The 22,937-nt window shown below is 42.1% G+C and overlaps 1 protein-coding gene across 2 annotated transcripts in view; it reads right to left on the reverse strand.

Moving 5' to 3' along the window:
- Window positions 1–6,344: 6,344 nt before the first annotated feature.
- The window catches only part of LOC309556348 (protachykinin-1-like), a 50,338-nt gene continuing 33,745 nt past the window's right edge, over window positions 6,345–22,937 (reverse strand). For both annotated transcript variants that reach the window (XM_082258803.1, XM_082258802.1), the window contains one exon: window positions 6,345–6,503. In XM_082258803.1, the coding sequence (XP_082114929.1) occupies window positions 6,454–6,503 (50 nt within the window). In that variant the 3' untranslated portion in view covers window positions 6,345–6,453. The remainder of the gene's footprint in view (window positions 6,504–22,937) is intronic.

Raw genomic sequence — 22,937 nt, forward strand, 5'->3', positions numbered from 1 at the left:
AGGCCCATCTCTTTTATAAATAAATATTAAAATAGCTGAAAAGATGATACATTCACTTGAAGGCGCCTTGCATTTTTCTTTGGAAGCATGACACACTTTGTTCCTCTGCACCGCTGTTTAGGTTAATACCTGTCATTTGGTGTAATGTGTACCTGTTGGAGACATCTGTAGTCTCTGCAAACAGAAAATGGAAAATTTCATATATTTAGAGATTCTAAATGTGGGGGATCTTTGTAGCTCAAGGATGCAAGATGACCTAATGTTCTGTATAAACTGGATGAAAAGACTTCTAGAAGATTTTTATAAAATAACTTCTGAAAGGAAACAAATCCTTTACAGGCAGTACAATATAAATTGGCTTTTCTTATCATCAAATCAAATTCCTTTATATTTTTGATCCTGAGATTTGGTTACTATTTCTATAGTATGTGGGTGTTTTTTAATAATTACCTTTAAGGTAACACTAAACTCTGGTTAAAAAACAAATTCTATTCAAGTATGTATTCTTAACTTAAAAAGTCCCTTCTATTGCTCTTAGCCACCTCAAAATCCCCAATATGTTTTTACTTTGCTGTGATCTGACGTCCTTTTGGAGAGTGGCTACATTAGTTCACCATGGTCCCACTATATGTAGGAAGGTAGCCACCCTTCTCTTACTGGCTCCTGAGATTAACTATGAATTATGGGTCCAGGTCCTCTCATCCAACAAATATTTTTTTTCGCTATATGGGCACAAAGTCCCACAGACATAAATCTTAAAGCGGAGTTCTGGCCTCAAATACCTTTTTTAACTAAAAATACCCCTATAATACTAATCCATCGCCCTTTACAGAACCGCTATTCTCATAATTACAAGGTGTACAGTATTGGATTTTAGTCAAAATCTTACTTTTAAAAACGCTGTCTGGGCGCGGCCATCTTAGACGTGGGCATCTGAAGCCACAGTGTAATCTGCTGTGTCCTTCTTCCTGATTTCAGGGAGTGTTCAGGGAGTTCTTCCTGATTCCAGGGAGTGTTCTGGGAGTTCTTCCTGATTCCAGCCTCCTGGGAGTGATGACAAACAACTCCCAGGATGCAATGCAAAGGCGGAAGTGATGTCGGTGGCCGTGGCCACAGAGGGGGGAGAAGGAGGAAGTACAATCAAAAATGCCCTGAAAATAAGGTAAGGGACCCCCGAAAAAAATTGAAAATGCCCAATTGTTGATCAGCATAGCGAGCACAACAGGAAGCACTAAAGTTGCAAAATAGGCCAAAACTCCTCTTTAAGAGCAGAGGCAGTTTTAGCCACAAAGGGAAAGGCAGCTCTTTAATAATAATGGCCATAGTTTTGGAATGGGATGTCCAACAGCTTCTACTTATGGGATGGCCAGGTGTCTACAACATACTTTTGGCCATAGAGCATACACTAAACTCTGTTTTTTTTTTTAAGAAATATTTTCAAGTTACATATTTACATCTTTAGTGAGGTTGAAAAAAGGCACAAGTCCATTTAGTTCAACCAATAAAAGAGAAAAAATAAATAAATCATATAATCCTATATACACAATCCTATACCCACAATTGATCCAGAGGAAGGATAAAAACCACAGCAAAAAATGATCCAATTTGCTCCAGCAGGGGAAAAAATTCCTTCCTGATCCCCCGAGAGGCAATCAGATATTCCCTGGATCAACTTTACCTATAAATGTTAGTATCCAGTTATATTATGTACACATAGGGAAGAAGCCTGACCTTTTTAAAGAAATCTACTGAGCTGGCCAGACCCACCTCTGGAGGTAATATATTCCACATTTTAGTTTTGTCATGTTGGAACAGAAAGGGGCCATCCCCAAACTGTTCTCACAAAGCTGGGAGAATGAAATTGTCCAACATGTCTTGACATGTTGACTCCTTAAAAGTTCCCATTACTGGAACCAAGGGGGCCAAGCCCAACCCCTGAAAAATAACCCCATACCATAGCCCCCCCTCCACCAAATGATTTGGATCATTGCACAAAGCAAGGTCCATTAAGACATGGATGAGTGAGTTTGGGGTGGAGGAACTTGACTTGTCTGCAAGTTCTCACCTCAACCAAATAGAACACCTTTGGGATGAGTAATGGGCCATACACACTATAAGATTTTCTGAAGACTTTTTCCTTCAGACTTACCAAAACCATATAATATGAGGTCAAACCTAAACACTTTCAATTTGTATGCAATCTGGCAGGTCCTTGCACTACATAGAAAAGGTAAATCTGAAGGAAATCTAACCAAAAAAGTTGGATAGTGTGTATCCAGCTTTAGAGCGGAGACTGCGAGCCAGGCTTCTCACCCAACATTAGTGCCTGACCTCACAAATGCGCTTCTGGAAGTATGGTAAAACACTCCCATAGGCACACCTTTTGGACAGCCTTCCCAAAAGAGTTGAAGCTGTCATAGCTGCAAAGGGTGGGCCAACTCAAGATTAAAGCCTACAGACTAAGCGTGGATGTCATCAAATTTCATGTGTGTGTAAAGGCAGGCGTCCCAATACTTTTGACAATATAGTGAATATTAAAAAATAAGGGTCCCAACACTGAACCTTGGGGTACAAAACTGATAACCTTAGATCATTCAAAGTAAGAATCATTAACCACTACTCTCTGAATTTGGTCTTTTAGCCAGTTACAGCCATTTGCAAACTGATCTTTCCAAGCCAGTAGACTTTACCTTACACATTAGCCGTGTGTGGGGAACTGTGTCAAACGCTTTTGCAAAATCCAAGTATACCACGTCCACAGCCACCCCTCTGGCCAAGGTTTTACTTACCTCCTCAAAAAAAAAAATCAGATTTGTCTGACAACTTCTGTCTTTCATGAATCCATGCTCTCTGTTGCTTAACCACTTGCAGACCGCCTGCCGCAGACATACTGAGGCAGGCTGGCTCGGCTGTGCGAACCGATGTACCTGTACGGCGGTCTGCAGGAGCACTCCTGGGGGCACGCGCACTGCCGGGTGCGCCCGTCCGCCCCCATTAGGCAGCGGGGAAGTCGATCCATGGGGCCGGCGGCTGCGACTGCTGCCGGGCACCCGCGATCGCTCCCCGCGGAGAGAGAAAGACGGTCTGCTGTTGTAAACACAGCAGACCGTTGTTCTCTTCATAATGAACACAGAGCGCCTGTGATCCTTCTACTTAGGAACACAGGTCTCTGTGTTAATTCCACAAGTCCCTCCCCCCATACAGTTAGAAAACACTCCCCTAGGCTCACACTTACCCCATTGTTCACCCCTGGTTTAACCCCTTCCCTGCCAGTGTCATTATTACAGTAACAGTGCATATTTTTAGCACTGATTACTGTAGTAATGTCACTGGCCCCCCCCCAAAAGTGTCAAAAATGTTGCAGTCCCGCTAAAAATGCAGATCGCTGCCATTACTAGTAAAAAAAAAAATTTAAATAAATAAAATGACATACAGTAAATCTTTCCAAGTGGTTAAAATATTTTTTCCCAGCAAGAACTCATCTATGTGGTCTTTTATTAAACTCTCCAGTATATTCCAAACTATAGAAGTAACATAAACTAACAGAAATAAAAATTGTTTGGAAAAAAACAAAACAAAAAAAAAAAAACAAAAAAAAAATTGAACAGGTCTATAGTTACTTAGTAAAGACTTTAATCCATTTTTACATATGGACACCACATTGGCCTTACTCCAATTCTGTGGTACTATTCCAGTCATTAAGAGTACCTAAAAATGATAAACAATGGCTTTGAAATGACAAAGCTCAATTCTTTTAGGATCTGTGGGTGTATGGTCCATGTGCTTTATTCACCTTTTATTCTGTTTAAATATTTCTGGACCATATCAATTTTGAGCCATTGTGGATCATTTGGAGCTGTGTCAATAACATCCCCATTATGGACATGCACATAAAACAGTGGGTGCTTCTAATCGGTCTGAGGAAGGAGCACTACTGCGTATGATCTGAAACGCGTTACCGCCCCCTGACGTCATTACGCTTTGTGCGGTCCACGAGCGAGGCATGCGTTCCATCGCAGCCTTGGATTGAGTTACTGCTCCTGATTGGGCTCCTCCATTTCCATCACTTCCTTGCTGCTGGACGGTTTAAGAGGAATGAGCCACCAGATCGGTAAGAGGCCCCAAGCTAAGATGTGATTTTTCATCCATCCTGTAAGTGTTTGATTTTCGTGTGTGCAATTAAAGTATTACAAGCTGCACTTAGAGGCGCCTGCTTCTTTTTCATTATGGATATGAGCTCCCCCATGCTCCTTTGTATACATGTTGCTGAAGAAGGTATTTAATAAATTTTTGAAGAATTTTTTGGGGTTTGTCCTACTACCTTTTGCAAACTGTTGTTCATTTTGAATGTTTGCGTCCTCGATTTCCTTTTTACATATTCTGTTATATTCTTTGAAACATTTAAATGATGATAGTGTTTCTTTATTTTTATCATTTGTAAAAGCTCTTTTCATATTTTTTTATAGCTAAGTAAGTATTTTTACCTCAAAAAAGTCCCTTCTTTTGCCCTCGGCCTCCTCCACCCTTAAAGGGTGGCTATATTTGTTTTCCATGGTCCCACTGTATGTAGAAAGGTAGCTAACCTCTGTTGCTCGCAATCAATATGGACTATGGGCGATGGCATTTGTAGTGTGCATGGAGCTGTGTACATGACCACAACTAACATGCATTCCTCATTCCAAAAAAATGTAAGTGAGGAGAGAAAAGGAGAGGTTTCTGAGCTCACGGAAGGCAATATAAGAAGCAGAAAAACACAGTAAGAAAGGATTTATTAAAAAAAAAAAAAAAAAAAAAAAAAAGATTACAGGGCCGTTAATAGACGTGTGTAGCCAGGTGCTGGGCTAAAGTAATATGGAGAGGGAGACTTTGTCTTTTATTCTACTCTCCCTCTCCTGAGATACTGATGTTATGCTGCACCTTTCTCCTCTATTCAGCAGGGGGAGAGCTAAAGCCAAGCAAGCCCATAGACTACTATGCAGAGTGCTAAGACTACTGAAAGTTGAAGATTAAGACAGCAGCCATATAATGGGTCACTCCTAATAGGCACTGTGCAGTAGGATGAGTGGAGAGATGTTTTTTTTTTAAACTGCCCCGGAAAGTTCTTCCTCCTGGTGCCAAGAGAGTTAGAGAGAGAGCACCTTTGTCTGAATATTTGCATGGCAGCAGGAGACCATACAAGCAGAAATCTGAGCTTGAGACTGGGTGTGGAGACACCCGTGAGCACTATCGACCTCCCAGCACCTGCACCGCTTCCGCATGGAGATTTGAGCATCTACCCACCCTCTTCTTCCCACCACTGATCACCAGAGACCTTTGGGAAGAGACCGAGAGGGCCCCTGCTACAGGGAGAGGTTAGCGCAGCATCCCAGAGACTGGTGATTGGACTATTTGCCCATTGCTGATACTGCTAGCAGGGACTGAGCCACTGAGAGTAGGACTCTAAGTTTACCCAATTAATATTGCACTCATAATGCTCTATATACCGCATTTATTCTAAACCTAGACAACACTACACCTATACCAATTCTATACCGCAATTTACTGAACCTTTACCGCATCTGAACCACATCTACCTTGCACCTGTGCCAAGACTATACTGTACCTATATTGCATGCAGGTTAACTGGAACTGTTGGTAAGTGCACCAATGCTCTTAAAGGGCCCCAACAATAGCCATCAGAAGAACATTCCATAGGACTGCCCCTCCTGTAACAATTATTATAAAAGTCTCCTTTGGTCTCCACCTCTACCATCCTCATTTTCTTTAGTACAGTGCGATGTACAGAACAGTGAGATGTATTTAATTCGGTGAATGAAACTTTACTACTGCACACTGCTGCACTTGAGATAACCTTGCTACTGTTTATGCTGATCTGGACACCAAAAATCATCTTATGTCATTACTTATTGTTAATCACTTTTTATGCTAAATTGTGTTAGTACCATTGGTAATCCATTTTATGCTTGCCAACCAAATCGGGTGACAATATATTGTTTGCCTTTACTACCTTGTTTGGTGCCTGTTTTGTTTAATATAGCGCTACTGATGGGTACTAAGTATTACTTTCAGTGATTTCCTGTGATATTGTACGTTTGTATACTTAACCATGTGTTTTAGAGGGGCTGAGGTTTCTGGAAAAGGTTGAGGCAAAGAACATAGGACCCAACCTAATCAGCAGCTCCTATGGAGGTAGTGCTACATGTGTATAAATAGACAGAATATCACATAACAATACAATCTATATGTCATTTTTGTGCATTAGAAATTATCCCCATTGTCTGTTTTTCTTGTTTGATTTTTTTAAATTCAACTTTTCAGAAAAAGGCTTCACACTGTCAGTAGTATAAATACTTTATTGAATATACATTTGGCTAATTTCATTGAATTAGCCACTGAAAGAGAAGATAAGACTTTCCAGCCAGCGAACCATAACTCATTACAGCGAGAGATAATTTATCTACGCCTTCTGATGAAATCCATTTCATTGCTGCTTTCTTGCGAGTCTGAAAAACAAAATCATGCTCTGGTCAGCAGTGAAATATTTCAGGTAGGGGTCAGATCTTCATATTCTTAAAAGTCATTGAAATTGCTGTGAAAGGCTAAATATAATATTTTATCTTGAAAATATTCAAGCAAATCTTTTCCCTTCACTGCATGAGCACCTTTGTAAAATCTAACATATGGAGGAATAAAACTCTTATTTCTGGAAGTGTGACATTGTAATCCATTTTGAAAACGTTTTACTGTCTGCTGTCTTTTTGTTTTCTCCAAAATTGTAATTTTACTTACTTCATTGCACCTAACTGCTGGTAATTTTGGCAGAATGGTAGGGATATCAACTTAAAAGTGTAGCCCCCTGACAATATCAACCCAAAAGCATAGCCCCCCCCCAATCCTAATCTATGCTAAATCATCCACACTCAGCTGCCTATTTACCTCTTTCTGACAAAGGTGGCATTCTGTGGTGTTTATGATCTCATTGCAAAAATCTTGTCCCTTGCTGCCCACTCCTGCACAGTAACTTCCCGCTGGATGGGCCGTACCCGTACCATTAAATTATATAGGGTCTGGGATTAAAAGGACAATTTCATTCTTTGCAGATGACACCAAGCTTTGCAGTGGAATAACTTCTTTACAGGATGTCTCCAATTTACAAGCTGACCTCAATGCACTGTTTCATTGGGCAACTATGCGGCAAATGAGGTTTAATGTTGATAAATGTAAAGTTATGCACTTGGTGGCTAAGAATATGCATGCATCATACATACTAGGTGGAGTAGAACTAGGGGAATCCATAGCGGAGAAGGATCTGGGTGTTCTGGTAGGTCATAAGCTTAATAATAGCATGCAATGCCAAGCTGCGGTTTCCAAAGCAAGCAAAGTCTTTTCTTGCAACACAGGCATGGACTCCAGAGAGAGAGATATAATTTTGCCCCTGTACACATCATTATTAAGACCTCATCTGGAATATGCAGTTCAGTTTTGGGCACCAGTCCTTAGAAAGGATATCGGGAACTGGAGAAAGTGCAGAGAAGGGCAACCAAACTGATAAGAGGCATGGAGGAGCTGAGCTATGAGAAAAGATTAGAGGAACTGAATGTATTCTCTCTTGAGAAGAGATTAAGGGGGATATGATCAACATGTATAAATATATAAGGGGTCCATATAGTGAACCTGGTGTTGAGTTGTTCACTTTAAGGTCAACACAAAGGACAAGCAGGCACTCTTTACATCTAGAGGAAAACAGATTTAGTCTCCAAATACGGAAAGGTTTCTTCACGGTAAGAGCTGTGAAAATGTGGAATAGACTCCCTCCAGAGGTGGTTCTGGCAGCTCACTAGATTGCTTTAAAAAAGGCCTGGCTTCTTTCCTGAGTGTACATAATATAAGTGGGTACTAAGATTTATAGGTAAAGTTGATTGGATTGCCTCTCGGGGGACCAGGAAGGAATTTTTTTCCCCTGCTGTAGCAAATTGGATCATGCTTTGCTGGGGGGATTTTTTTTGCCTTCCTCTGGATCAACTGCAGGTATAGGATTGTGCATATGGGATTGTATGGTTGGGTTTTCATTACAGTTTTTTTTTTTTGTTTGTTTTATATTGGTTGAGCCAGATGGACTTTTGAAGTGTCTTTTTTCAACCCGACTAACTATGTAACATTGAAGTAATGCCCCATTCAAGTCTTTAGGGAGTTAAAATGAAAACTCCCCAGCCACCTTGGCTATCCCTTACCTTATTCTGAAATAGCCCCCCCTCCCCAACACCGCGGTGCTTTCTTACCTCTTTTTGATCATGGCAGCCTCCTGTGTTGTTTATGGCCTCACTTCAGAAATCTCACATCTGTGCAGTATCTCCCTATAGACTTGAATGGGGCCTTACTTCAATGGTATGGGTAGGGCCCATTCAAGTGTAGGGTAAGTTACTGTGCAGACACAGGCAGAGCAGGACACAATTCCTGGAACAAGAAACCGGGAGGCCACCACCTTCAGAAAAAGGTAAGTAGGGACCTCTATTAAAAACAGGGTGGTGGCGTTTAAACAAGAAGTTTCGGGGCTAGGGATTTTTGATTTTGATGTGATTCTGTCTTTTACAATGACAAGAACGTGGTATCCAAAGAAATACTGGTAGCTTTTCTTTTTTCATATTTAGAGATATCGGAGGGGGGGGGGGGGATTAGTTAAAAAAAAATATATATAATTTTTTAAATAGGCTCCTTAATGTGGCCGTTTGAATTTTTGATGCTTATGATTTGGATTATAATTCATGTATAATGGAAAATAATTATGACGATAATATACGTAGCTGTCCCAATTTGCCATTTTTCTTTTCATTTCTTTATTCCCTAGATAATGATGACATCAAATAGAATCCCTCATGCATAAATAACATTCCCCCAGGAATTTGTGAGCCCTTTCAATAAAGACTATACAACAAGTTCCAAGGAAGGTGAACTCGAGTTAAATTGTATACTGCAAACAAAAGGTTTACCGTTCCTGTTGGCACGTAACTCTTATTTCTGTTATTACTTATCAACCTAGGCTCTGGATGGAGATAATGCGTTGCATACACTTCACAGGCATGTTATTGTTGTTCGTGGGTAATTCTTAATTTAATAGGACTTTGTTTGGTCTTTGTTTTTGGTCACCATGGAAGTTTAATTTTTCAAAAGGCTTGTTATAGACAACAGGTGTCTCTCCCCCCCAGGTTTCCGAGTTCCATAATGACAAAAGTTGGCTTCCTTTCAAGACTGGGAATGTTCTACATTAAGGGCTAGTGAAGGCTCTCTGACGGCCAAGTCTTTAGTAATTTTAAGGAATGGGATTTTGCTCCTTTTAGGGTTTGGTCTAGGCATTATATGCACCAAATAGGCTTTAAACAGGATATCAAAGGACATTAACGAGAAAAATTGTCCTGCTGTACAAAATGCATGGTTAATGTATTTTTCCCTTGTAATGGGTTATTCAGGAGAGAAGAAAGGTTTTAATGGGCCTGTTTAGCAATTTCTTCTCCTTGTCTGCTTATTCTGCTCCTGATATGGACAAGGCTATATTATTTTAGAGGGGGAATTACATGGCCGTGCCAGATCCATTTTGTCATTTTAGCATCCTTTGGAGTGTAATGAATTCAGAAATAGTTATACCTGGATTAGAAGAGTTGTAGATTTGGCACTGTGGTTTAGAGAGTTTTCTAATCGCGAAACAAATATTAGTCAAGGTGGCATTAAAGGGACATTGACCCACAATATGTATACGTATGCCTGCTTGCTTTGGGTTGGTCACTTATTGAAGCTATTTGCATTGAAGCCATTAATCCAACACGGCAGCCAGGCAGCTAGCAAATTGTAAAAGAAGAAAGAGCAGCAATAGCAGCCCCTGTATTTCTTTAAGCAAAGGTTTCAAACAAAGACTACCATTTTTTATTCATCATGTTTTTGTGAACAAGTTCCCAGGGGCCCGAAAACGCAAAGGATCAGGGACCACCTTGGAGCTATGCCCTGTCCACTCAACTAAGTCCTGCTCATGTTTTCAAACAGATCTTTGAGAGAGTCCGTCTTTTTTCAGTTCTTGCCGTTTTTTGTGCCCTGTCTGTCTGCAATCCACATGCCCCCTCAGCTCCTGTGAGAGCTGCACCTCCGGTCATTCCCTGCAATTTATACCAGCATACCAGTAGATCTGAGCTGCATCGTAAGTTGACTAGGTTCGATTTTCCCTCTTCCTTTTCAATATTACATATTTTTGGTATACTATTTTTGTACTTTATTATACATATATATCTTTTACAGATATACACTATTACTTGCCCCTGATGAAGTGGAACAGTATCCACAGAAACGCGTCGGGCTTACTCTGATGCTATTCAGCAATATGTATTGACTACTATACCATACCACTGTTCTTCATCTACGCATTCCAGCTCATATCTACAATGTTTTTTACCTAACAATTTTCTTTGGATTTCTGTAACATGCAATGTTTTTATTATTGTAATAAATATGTTCCATTATGCAATTGGCAAGCTCATGCGTTTCATTTAAAGTCTCAACTTCCCCCATCGTGTTCTTTGAGAGAGTCCCAGAAATCAGTAGAGGCTATAAAATCTAAAGGTGGAGGCTGTACTAGATCCAGGGTGAGATCACTTGACTTGAGATGTCCAAGGTCCTGTGTATAGTGGAGGCCCAGAATCCATTATCTCCACACAACCACCTTGCTAAGGATTAACATACATTATCCCCTGCACTTTGACACAACTAAGGTGATTTTCGACAATTATAGTAGATCTAAAGCCCCCAAATGGCTAGAATTTAGTTAAATGCTTAAACAACTGGCCTTTTCCATATATCCAAAATATTAAAAATATATAAATATGTAGCGCTAAAACAAATGGTTGAAAAAGTCCATATACAGTTCATATAAATTTCCAGAGATCCCAGTGAAAAGAAGGTGCTCAACAACCAGGTCTGAGTGAATCAGTGAAGTAGAACCGCCACCAAGTAGAGTGCCAAAACACGCTTACCAGACGGATAAGACAAACAAGCGATCAAGCTGAACCTCAACTAGGCTGTAGATCACTGTCTCAGGGTCTTCATCTCAATCCAACTTTCAAAGGGAAAACCCATATGTATACACCGAACGTCATACCAAATCAGGAACCATAAAGACAAGATAAACCTCCTCATAGTGTAGTATGTAATCGATAATCATTTATTAATACGCATAAGAGTACAACTCACATTTGCAAAGGAGGTATCCTAGCGTGTAAACGCCGACCTGCGTGGTTCCGTGTTTAGCCGACAAGATGGCCGCGGTTGTCCTCTACTGCGCATGAGCGTCAAGGCATCCAATCGGGAGCGGCCCAAGATTTTTAATGATTTTTACTTAGCCCAACTATTTATCTACTATATCCAAAATATTGTTTGAACTTTTTTTCATCCTGTTTGTTATCTCAGTAATGTTGATCTCATCCATCCATTTTTGGCCACTTCTTGTTATTGTGCATTCGCTTCAGCATTGGCTTCACACCATTGGTCTGGACTGACTTCCTAATAGTGTTAATGGTGGACCATGATTGTACAATGTGCCTCAGGTGCATCATGTTGCGCAGTCTCCACCAGGGGAGCATGTGACATGGTGACAATGCAGGGGCACAGTGAGGAGATAGTTGTCATGTAATGCTTGCCCCCAAAACAGTGGTCAAAGACTATAGCCTGCTAGTGTAGCTTCACCTATAGAAACCAACTTGGTCGCCCCCAGGAGCTAACACACAATGCTATCTTTTTGGCCAAAAGGTACTAGGGGAAGAGCAAAGATATCAAACATGATGCATCTGAGGGTCCTTAGAAGAGGCAGCGTTTCAGCGGGTGAGTAGCCAGCAGTGATATCCAAAGAGAGGAAGAAGTAGAGGCTGAGGGCAGTCAGTTACGTAATCCAGGGACAGGCAAAGATCAAGGCAGGGGGGTAAAAAGTAAGCATTATCAAGCGACAGGCAGAGGTCAGGACAGGAAGTAAGCATAATTTAGGGGCAGACAGAGGTCAGGGCAGATGGCAAGAAGTAAGCATAATTTAGGGACAGACAGAGGTCAGGGCAGATGGCAAGAAGTAAGCATAATTCAGGGCAGACAGAGGTCAGGGCAGATGGCAAGAAGTAAGCATAATTCAGGGCAGACAGAGGTCAGGGCAGATGGCAAGAAGTAAGCATATTTCAAGGCAGACAGAGGTCAAGGCAGGTGGCAAGAAGTAAGCATAATTCAGGGCAGACAGAGGTCAGGGCAGATGGCAAGAAGTAAGCATAATTCAGGGCAGACAGAGGTCAGGGCAGATGGCAAGAAGTAAGTATATTTCAGGGCAGACAGAGGTCAAGGCAGGTGGCAAGAAGTAAGCATAATTCAGGGCAGGCGGCAGATTGTAAGCATTATTAAAGGAAAGGCAGTGGTCAGGGGAGGCAGGTAGTGTAATTCAGGGATGGGCAGAGGTCAGGGAAGCTAGCAGGTAGCAAGAGCAATCAAAAGACAGACAAAAGTCAGAGCTAGCAGCAGACAGTGAGCATAACCCAAGGACAGGCTGAGGACAGGGAAGGCAGCAGACTAGAGAGAATTCCAGGGACAGCATGAAGTTGGGGCAGGCAGCAAGCGCAAGAGTATTCCAGGGACTGACTATCTAGGGTCAGAACTGAGAATGTAAGAAATAGTGACCATAACCACTGTTGACAGAACTATCACAAGCTTAGAGCAGTGGACTTGGGATGCTTAAATAGGGTGCCATAAGTGCTGCAGCCAACGAGGGCAGAAGAGGCTCAAGCTGATTGCTACTCAGAAATCGGGAAGCTTTTTGAAGGTGTGCCAGTCAGAGTCTAGGGGGCGCCACATGCAAAGCAGGGCTTTTTGCCTAGCAAATGACCCAGGCTAAGGAGAGACAGTGGCTGAGCTGGCCCTCCGGGGAGGTGGGGAAGCACAGGAGCATACAAGATGCTCCTAGCAATAACAAGAATTATCCAAACAAGGACCCTCATGGCAGGATCACCAGGTATTTATTTTAAATGAAAGCTACTTCTGAAATTAGATTAACATGGTAAAACCTATGTGCATTTTTAGCAATTGTGTTTAGACCTATTTTAGGTGGAATTTTCCTTAAATGTTCATAATTAGTTAAGCTGTGAATGCATTGCAATGTGAAATAATACATTGGATCGATGCATGGTAGCACTGGGACATAGTTAGTAGTAAAAAGCATGATGGGTTAAGCTGTTTCTTTATTAACATCTGGATTGGCCACAGGGGAGTCAAACACCTGACACACGATAGAAAAAAATCTATGGAGGGCATAAGATTATAAGGGTTAAGCTTGAATGACCTCTTTAGAACTCAGAATATTCATCTGTGGTAATCCTCGACCTCAGATGTCAGGAGACTTTGCCGTGAATATTGAACAAGTCAAAAAGTGACAATTCCTGGGCTTGTTTCTATTTATGCTGCGCAAAATATCGATCGCTGTATTTTATTTCTGTGGAAAAGAGAATTTCTCTCAAAGGTGGATGTCTTGATGGAAAAACTGAATTTATGTTTAGAAATATTAACAAATGAAAGTCTAAAACGTTTGCATTTTACAACAATAAGGGGAAAGGTTGGGAATAGAATCTCTGCTGGGCTTTTCTAGTTGTCTTTGTTAATAAGTCATTTAACCACTCAAGGACCAAGCCTATTTCTGACACATGTTGTATTTTTTGCTAGAAAATTACTTAGAATGCCCAAACATTGTATATATATTTTTTTTAGCAAAGACTCTGGAGAATAAAATGGCGGTCATTGCAATATATTTTGTCACGCGGTATTTGCGCAGTGCTCTTTTAAACGCAATTTTGTTGGAAAAAAAAAAACACACTACTCTGCATTTAAAAAAAAAAAAAACTAAACAGTAAAGTTGTAAAGTTAGCACAATTTTTTTGTATATTGTGAAAGATGATGTCACGACGAGTAAATAGATACCTAACATGTTACGGTTTAAAATTGCGCACACTCGTGGAATGGGGACAAATTACGGTACTTAAAAATCTCCATAGGCGACGTTTTCAAATTGTGTAACGTTTACCAGTTTAGAGTTGCATAGGAGGTCTTTTGCTAGAATTATTGCTCTCGCTCTGACGAACGCGGAGATACCTCACATGTGTGATTTGAACACCATTTACATTTGCTGGCGCAACTTACGTATGCGTTTTCTTTGGTGCGCAAACTCATGAGGATAGGGGCACTTTAAAAAAAAAAAAATTTTAAATAAAAAAAACAATAAATTCTGCTCACTTTTATTGCTGTCAGAAGGAAAGTAAACATCCCTTGTGACAGTAATAGGCAGTGACAGGTACTCTAAAAGACCCCAAACCCCTTCAATGTACTTCAAAGTATTCAAAATGCCAAAATCGACATTTGTGAATACTGACAGTTTTTTTAACCACTTTACAACCACCCGCCGCAGTTATACTGCGGCAGGCAGCCGCTCCTGCGCAAACCGCCGTAGGTATACGTCAGTCATGTGCAGGGAGCTAGGGGGGGGCGATGCACGGGGCAGGTGGCTCCGATTGCCGCCTCACACCTGCGATCGTAGGTCTATAAGGTCATTTCAGAAGCCAGGCCCCCCCACAGTTAGAATCACTCCCCTAGGTACACATTTAACCCCTTGATCACCCACAATGTTAATCCCTTCCCTGTCAGTGTCATTACAGTAACAGTGCATATTTTTAGCACTGATTACTGTAGTAATGTCACTGGTCCCCCCAAAAGTGTCAAAAATGTCAGTTAGGGGTCCGATCTGTCCGCAATGTCGCAGTCCCGCAAAAAATCGCAGATCACCGACATTACAAGTAAAAAAAAAAAAAAACAATAAAAATGTCATAAATCTTTCCCGTAGTTAGTAGAAGCGATAACTTTTGCACAAACCAATCAAAATACGCTTATTGCAATTTTTTTTTTACCAAAAATATGTAGCAGAAAACAAATTGGCCTAAAATGTTAAAAAATTTTGATTTCTTAAATGTTTTTTTTGGGGGGATTGTTATATTGAATGTGAAAAATATTGTTTTGTTTTTTTTTTCAGAATTGTCGCTCTTTTTTTATTTATAGCGCAAAAATTTTAAATCGCACAGGTGATCAAATACCACCAAAAGAAAGCTCTATTTGTGGGAAAAAAAGTACATCAATTTTATTTAGGTACAACGTCGCACGACCGCGCAATTGTCCATTAAATTAATAACAAAGTAAGTGACTAATGATTAGTCACGTGACCGCACCTAGGTTTAATAGGTGTAACAAATCACCTCAAATTATATGAGCTGCTAGTCACAAAACAACATGTGTTAGCGAATTATAAAGCAAAAGGGGAGACAGCGCTCAAGATTGTGTACAAATTCTAAGGTGAATCACAAGTCTTCAAAATTAAATAAATAAATAATATATCATAAAGTGACAGTGCAAAAAAGGTGTCTATGCAATTGTAAATAATTAAATGAAATCATTTATATAAAGCATACAATTATAGTCCTTATACTCAAAAAGTGCAGGTGCAATTTGTGCAACAAATCAGTTCTGTGTATTAAAGTGCTTGGTGCTCAAAAGAAATGCATCCTTTATGCAAGGCCTTTCTTGCACTGTCACTTTATGATATACTATTTGTGTTATATATTATATATATATTTGTATTGCCCATTAAAATAATCGTAAAATATGGCCTGGTCATTAAGAGGGCAAATCCTTCCGGTCCAGGAGTGGTTAAATCGGCGCCATTGGCAGCCGAGTAAACCGTAAGTGACATTGTGACATCACTTTTGGGTTACATGATTGGAGACTTGATCAAAGTCGAATCCGGATTCATTCGGTACTCTATTCTAACCAGCTGACGGACGTGGCGGCTGGTTGCTTGGGTCTCTTGGTGGGACGGGAGACTGAGGCAGAGCGGTGGAAGGCGGCGGAAGGGGAGTAACGGCCCAGCCGCTGCTGAGCTGCATCTGCTGCTATCTCCTGAAAGCTGACCGCCGGTTTTAAAAAACGGTACCGGGGTGATGCCTCTAGCTGCAGCCATCACCCGGTACAACCACTTTTTTAAGCCGATGCAAAGGTATGTCAGTTTGGGGGAAGTGGTTAATAAATCTGACAAATTCAGCACAATATTCGATGAGGCTGATGAGTCACACAGGCTTTGCTGATAAATCTGACATGTTCTTGAGGCACGGTAGAACACCCAAGCATCGTGTGACACCTTCATAAAATCTTTATTAAAAATAAAGACTGGTACTCGCAAACGTTCTTTACAAACTCATTTTCTCCTAAGAAATTACATTGAGATTGCGGAAGAGACCTGCGCGACCCTCACGGCACAGAAGAAATTCCCGTAGTAGATCCTGTTAGACAGCAAGCAGCCGCTTTTTCCAGTTTGCATCATGACTAACTCATTGTAAGGATCTTCATCAGAGCTGGTTTGCTTACACACTTAGGGGTTCATTTACTAAAGGCAAAAAGACTGTGCACTTTGCAAAGTGCAGTAGCTCCAGAGCTTAGTGATTAAGGTAAAGCTTCATGTTGCAAAGAGTACCCAATCACGTGCAAGTAAAATAAAGAAACTGCATTTCTGCTTGCACATAATTGGATGTTGGAAGTCAGCAGAGCTTTTGCTCACTTAGGTCCCTTTTCACACGGGCTTTCCAATCAGGTCCGTCTGTCAGTGTTTTAGGCGGACCTGATCTGACTTTCTATTCCCCTTTATGGGGTAGTGGATGTCAGCGGTGACATGTCCACTGACACTCGCTGCTATACGATCCGATCCTGTCTGTGAAATCCAGACGTATGGTAACCCTATTTTCCGTCCATCTGGAGGATCGGATTGGATCGGAGGAAAACAGACAGGCGGTCCGTTATCATCCAATCTCCCATACAGAAGAGCAGGGATCTGACAGGGGTGTCTCTGCACAGTGAGAGGAGATGGACCTATCATCCGCCTGAGGGTAAGGGTGAGGGTAAGGGTGAGGGTGAGGATGAGGGTAAGGGTGAGGGTAAGGGTGAGGGTGAGGGTGAGGGTAAGGGTAAGGGTGAGGGTAAGGGTGAGGGTGAGGGTGAGGGTGAGGGTAAGGGTGAGGGTAAGGGTGAGGGTAAGGGTGAGGGTAAGGGTAAGGGTGAGGGTGAGGGTGAGGGTGAGATTAAGGGTGAGGGTAAGGGTGAGGGTGAGGGTAAGGGTGAGGGTAAGGGTGAGGGTGAGGGTGAGGGTAAGGGTGAGGGTGAGGGTGAGGGTGAGGGTAAGGGTGAGAGTAAGGGTAAGGGTGAGGGTGAGGGTGAGGGTAAGGGTGAGGGTGAGGGTGAGAGTAAGGGTGAGGGTGAGGGTAAGGGTGAGGATGAGGATGAGGGTGAGGGTGAGGGTGAGGGTAAGACCCCTTTCACACGGGTTTTCCTATCAAGTCTGCCTCTCGGTTTTTCAGGTGGACCTCATCGGCTGCTCCATGTACCTCTATGGAGGGGCGAATGTCAGCGGTGACATGTCCCCTGACACCCGCTGCTCTCCGATCCGATGTGGTTTGTGAAATCCAGACAGATGGAAACCCTATTTTCCATCCGCCCGGAGGATCGGATTGGATAGGATCGGATGAAAACGGACAGGCAGTCTGTTTTCATCGGATCTCTCATAGAGGAGAGCGGGGCTCTGAGAGGTCTGTCTCAGCACAGTGAGCGGAGACAGAGCTGTCATCCGCCTGTTCAGTGAGGATTGGGGGATCGATCCCAAAGTGGAGTCCATCGGGCGGAAAGCCCGTGTGAAAGGACCCTTAGGCCCTGTTCACACCTGAGCATTTATCAGCTTGTAAAATGCTCATCTCTAAAGTCTCAATACACCTAACAAGCAAAATCCGATTCGTTTCAATGGCCCCTGATCACATCTGAGCATTTTGTCACCAGAAGCAAAATGCCTGAAGCTCAAAAAAGTACATGAGCTTCTTTTTTGGCAGATTATAAACGTTTTTGTTAGATGTCAATGCCTGCCTCCAAACACCTGCAAAAAATGTCTGAAAAATGCCCGAAAAAACCCCGCCTGAAAACAATACGCTCCGGTGTGTATGGAGGCTTACTAAGCTCTGGAGCAATTGCTCTTGCAGAGAGAAACGGCATTTTGCAGTTCACAGTGTATTTGCTTTTAGTAAATCATCCACACACTATCTTACTAACTTACTATCGACATCTTACTATTCTGTTTTTACCACCCTCTGGTCACCTGTGGGAGGCCTAAGGGTGCCTAAGCAGTCAAATAGGGACTATCTAATTGGACATGAATGGTTGCTTGGTGTTTATCTCAGACCAGGCTTTAGTCTAAATACCAGGAAAATAAAACCCATAGTAGCAAAGTAAAATTGTCATCAAAGAGGTGCACAGAAGAGGCTATAAAGCTAGTAGTACACCTCTGGAGGTCCTTACTCCTAGGCAAGACTTTTCCTTTTGAAAGTTTAACCACTTGCCAAACGGGCAATTTCTGACACTTTTTGCTACAAACAAACATTCTATATATTTTTTTTTTTTCAGAGACCCTAAAGAAAAAAATGGCGATTGTTGCATTTTTTTATGTCGCACGGTATTTGCACAGCGGTTTTTTAAACACATTTTTTTGGAAAGAATACATTTTAATGAATTAAAAGAAAACAAAACTCAAAATGTAACCCAACTTGTTTGTAAAATATGAAAGATAATGTTACGTTCAGTAAATAGATACCCAACATGTCACACTTAAAAATTGCCCTCTTGGAATGGTGGCAAACTATGGCACTTAAAAATCTCCTTAACCACTTCTTACCCGCCCGCCGTCAAATGACGGCGGAGTGGTGTATCCATTGTTCTGGGACGCCATCATATGACGGCGCACCAGAACTGCCTCTCTCGCGAAGCCCCGGGGGCGTGCAGAGCGGCGATCGTGGCCGCACCATGTTGCTAGGACATGACACGACCCCGATCTTGGTAAAGAGTCAATGAAATGACTCTTTACCCATTTGATCGGCTGTGTCCAATCACAGCAGGTCACATGAAAATAAGGAAGTGCCGTTATTCGGCTCTCCTCACACTCTGACATTGGCAGGCGAGGAGAGCAGATCAGCGGCTCCTCCTCGCAGGGAAGACAAAGACATGTAATCAGGGCACTGATTACAGAAAATCGAAATAAAGTACCAATTAGTGCCCATCATCAGTGCCCACCATCAGTACCCACAATCAGTGCCCACAATCAGCGCCCATAGTGCTGCCAGTCAGTGCCCATCAGTGCCTCCTCATCTAGGCACTGATGAGCACTGATTGGCAGAACTATGGGCTCATCAGTGCTGCCCATCATTGCTCATCAGTGCCACCCGTCAGTGCCCACCTGTGCTGCCCGTCAGTGCCACCTTACAGTGCCACCTCTCAGTGCCCATCAGTGCTGCCTATCAGTGCTCATCAGTGCCACCTATCAGTGCTCATCAGTGCCGCCTATCAGTGCCACCTAACAGTGCAGTATATTAGTACCTCCTCATCAGTGCCGCCTATCAGTGCTCATCAGTGCCGCCTATCAGTGCCGCCTATCAGTGTGGTATATTAGTATCTCCTCATCAGTGCCCATAAGTGCAACCTCATCAGTGTCCATAAGTGCCACCTCATCAGTGCCCATCAGTGCAGCCTATCAGTGCCCATCAGTGCTGCCTCATCAGCGCACATCAGTGAAGGAGAAAAAACATTTTTCAAAATGTACTCACAGAAAATAAGAAAAACTTTTTTTTTTTTCAAAATTTTCTGTCTTTTTTTTTTGGTAAGAAATAAAAATCCCAGCAGTGATTAAATACCACCGTAAGAAAGCTATATTTGTGTGAAAAAAATGATACAAATTTCATATGGGTACAGTGTAGCATGACCGCACAATTGTCATTCAAAATGTGAGAGCGCTGAAAGCTGAAAATTGGCGTGGGCAGGAAGGGGGTAAAAGTGCACTGTAGGCAAGTGGTTAAGCAACAGTTTAAAATCTCTACAGGTTACAGGTTTGGAGTTACAGAGGAGGTCTAGTGCTAGAATTATTTCTCTCACTCTGAAGTTCACGGCGATACCTCACATGTGTGGGTTTGACCCTGTTTAGGTATCTGTGTGCAAAAATTTATTTTTTAAAAAAAATATTTTATTAAATTATTTTTTTTTTTATACTTTCCCTTTAACAATTTTTTTTTTTTGGATTACTTTTATTCCTATCACAAGGAATGTAAACATCCCTTGTGATAGACATAAGAAGTGACAGGTCCTCTAAATGGAGAGATGTGGGGTCAATAAGACCCCACATCTCTCCTCTACAATGTAAAACAAAGCAAAGCTTTGATAAAAGATAACAAACAAACAAACAAACATTGATCTTGTGCTTTAAAAAAATGGTATTGTTTACAATGGGCAGGGACTGGAAGTGACGTCATGACGTCGCTCAGATCTTCCTAGACCATAGAGATGAGCAGAGGCCATCTTTCCTCCACTCATATATTTTACCAGCAGCCCCAACCACCAGATCAGTTCTCAGGCTTCCCGATCCTCAATTAGAAAGCGGCGAGAGGGTGAAGGCGCCCCCTCCCGCCACTTCCAAAAGTGATCAAGCAGCAAATGCGCTGCTCCGACTACTTTTTAGTTAGAAAATCGGTTAGAAAAAAACAATAGGGGTTATGGCATATTGCTGCAGCCATAACACCAGTATTCCAAGGCCAACTGAGGACGTCTTTTGACTATAGCCAGGTTGACAAGTGGTTTTAAAAAAATCCTGACAAGTTTTTAACACTTGTGCAACTTGTCCTGCGAAATGGTTCTGCAAAGTTGTATGACAAGTCGTCCCTCATGATTTCCAATGAGTACCATTCATATCTGGGTGACTTCAAGTCACAGCGACTTCAAAGTAGTCCCTGCACTACTTTCGCCCGACTTTAATGTGACTTGAGGTCTAGAGACCTCAAGATTACACAGGCATTGCTTCAAGTCGTGTCAAAGTAGCGTGACTTTCATTTCACACAAGTGTGAAAGGGGCGACTTTGATGCGACTTGAAGCAATGCCTGTGTAACAATGAGGTCTATGGACCTCAAGTAGCAAGTCGGACTAAAGTAGACCAGGGACTACTTTAAAGTCGCTGCAACTTGAAGTTGCACAGATATGAACAGTATTTATTGGAAATCATGGTGTACGACTTGGAATGCGACTTTGCCACCCCAAGTCGTAGGACAAGTCGCACAATTGTAAAAGGGGCCTAAGATGCCCAGTTTAGATCAAATAAAATACTTTTTATTTGACTTTTCAAAGCTTCATTTTTCTAAGTGGATGAGTAACAGAAGGCTCTCAAAGCTCAGGGATAGTTTATGTATCCTGGATATTGTTTTAATCAATGTAAAAGAAATCTATCTAGCAGTAAATTCAATGTTTAAATCCATCGTATTTTCACTTAGATACATTTTATAGCTGACGTTTAGCTATAAGAGATCTGACGTCAGTTGATAAAGACACTTTTATTAGGGGAATCCCCCCACATTCTTCTCATAAATCAGCAAGCCATTACCATTATTCTTCTGCTGCTGAGGTTATTAGGTACAACATAAAGTTTTGCCTGATTCACAGGTTTACCATTAAGCGATGACATCAGAGGTGACACTGACTGAGTGATGTCATTTCAGACTTAAGTTTATGAGAATCTGTGGGTGCTCTATTAATCCATGCCTGTTTTTTATATTTGATAATAATAACATAATATAACAGTCCTATAACATAACTGGCTAATAACATCTGTATTAAAGTAAGGTAATGCCTGACAGCTGCTCCTTGAGTGGTGGGTCGCATGGATGCTGCCAAGGTTCTACAGCTCTGGTTGGGTGCTGGCTGCCAGAGGGAGCCTGGAGCTACTGACATGTAACCTTAAGCCCCTGTTCACATTGACTGCAATTTTAGATGAAGTCGCACTATTTCAAAGCTGCATCCCAGTGCGACTTCAGGTGAAACTTTGAAGACATCTGTGCGGCTTCATTCACAGATGTCTATTCAAGTTGCACCTGAAATCGCCAAAAGTAGCACATGTACTACTCTTTCACATCAACGCGGCACAGCAAAGTCGGCATTACACTGATTTGAACAGTGCCATTGCAGGCAATAGGATGTGACTTGTCATGGGATTTGACGTGTCAAATCGCACGAAAAGTCGCTCCAATGTGAACGGAGGCTTACTCAGAGTTTTTTATCATCCTATGATAAAGAACAGTCAGTGGACAGCAGTACACAGTATTAAAGTGGTTCTAAAGCCTTGTGTTTAAAAAAAAATGAATAAAAAGAACAAACATGCCTATACTTACCTGCTCTGTGTTAGGCTCTGTTCACACTGGGGCCACTTGTCAGGCGACTTAGTTGCCTGACAAGTCACGCTTCATTTAGTGCAATGGAACCATTCTAACTGAAGTTGCTCCTACCTAAAAAAAGGTTCCTGCACTACTTGGGGGCGACTTCAGAGTGACTTCCATTGACTTCTATTAAATAAGTAGTTTGCAATCTGCACTGAAGTCACCCTGTGCTGGGCGGCGTCAATGTCAGACGACTTTGAAGCTGCCCCAATGTGAACCAACACTAATGGTTTTGCACAGACCAGCCCTGATCCACTTCTTCTGGGGTCCTCTGCCAGAGCTCCAGGCACCTCCTCTTTATCAGGGGCTCCAGGGAAAGCCGCTTTCCCTGGGGGCACCCGCGTGTCCTCGTTTCTGAGTCCCCGCTGCTGCATCCATTGGCACACACAGCAGGCCCGTCCCTGCCCCCCGCTTCCATGCCACTGAATTTGATTGACAGCAGTGGGAGCCAAGCTCTCCTGCTGCTATCAATCTGCCCAATGAGGAGAGTGCAGGAGTGGAAGCTGCTGCGCTCTGGCACATTGTTGGATCTGATAGGCTCAAGTAAGAAAAAGGGGGCG

The sequence above is a fragment of the Pelophylax lessonae genome (genome assembly GCF_965119305.1).
Source record: "Pelophylax lessonae genome assembly, chromosome: 5".
Classification (NCBI taxonomy): Eukaryota; Metazoa; Chordata; class Amphibia; order Anura; family Ranidae; genus Pelophylax; species Pelophylax lessonae.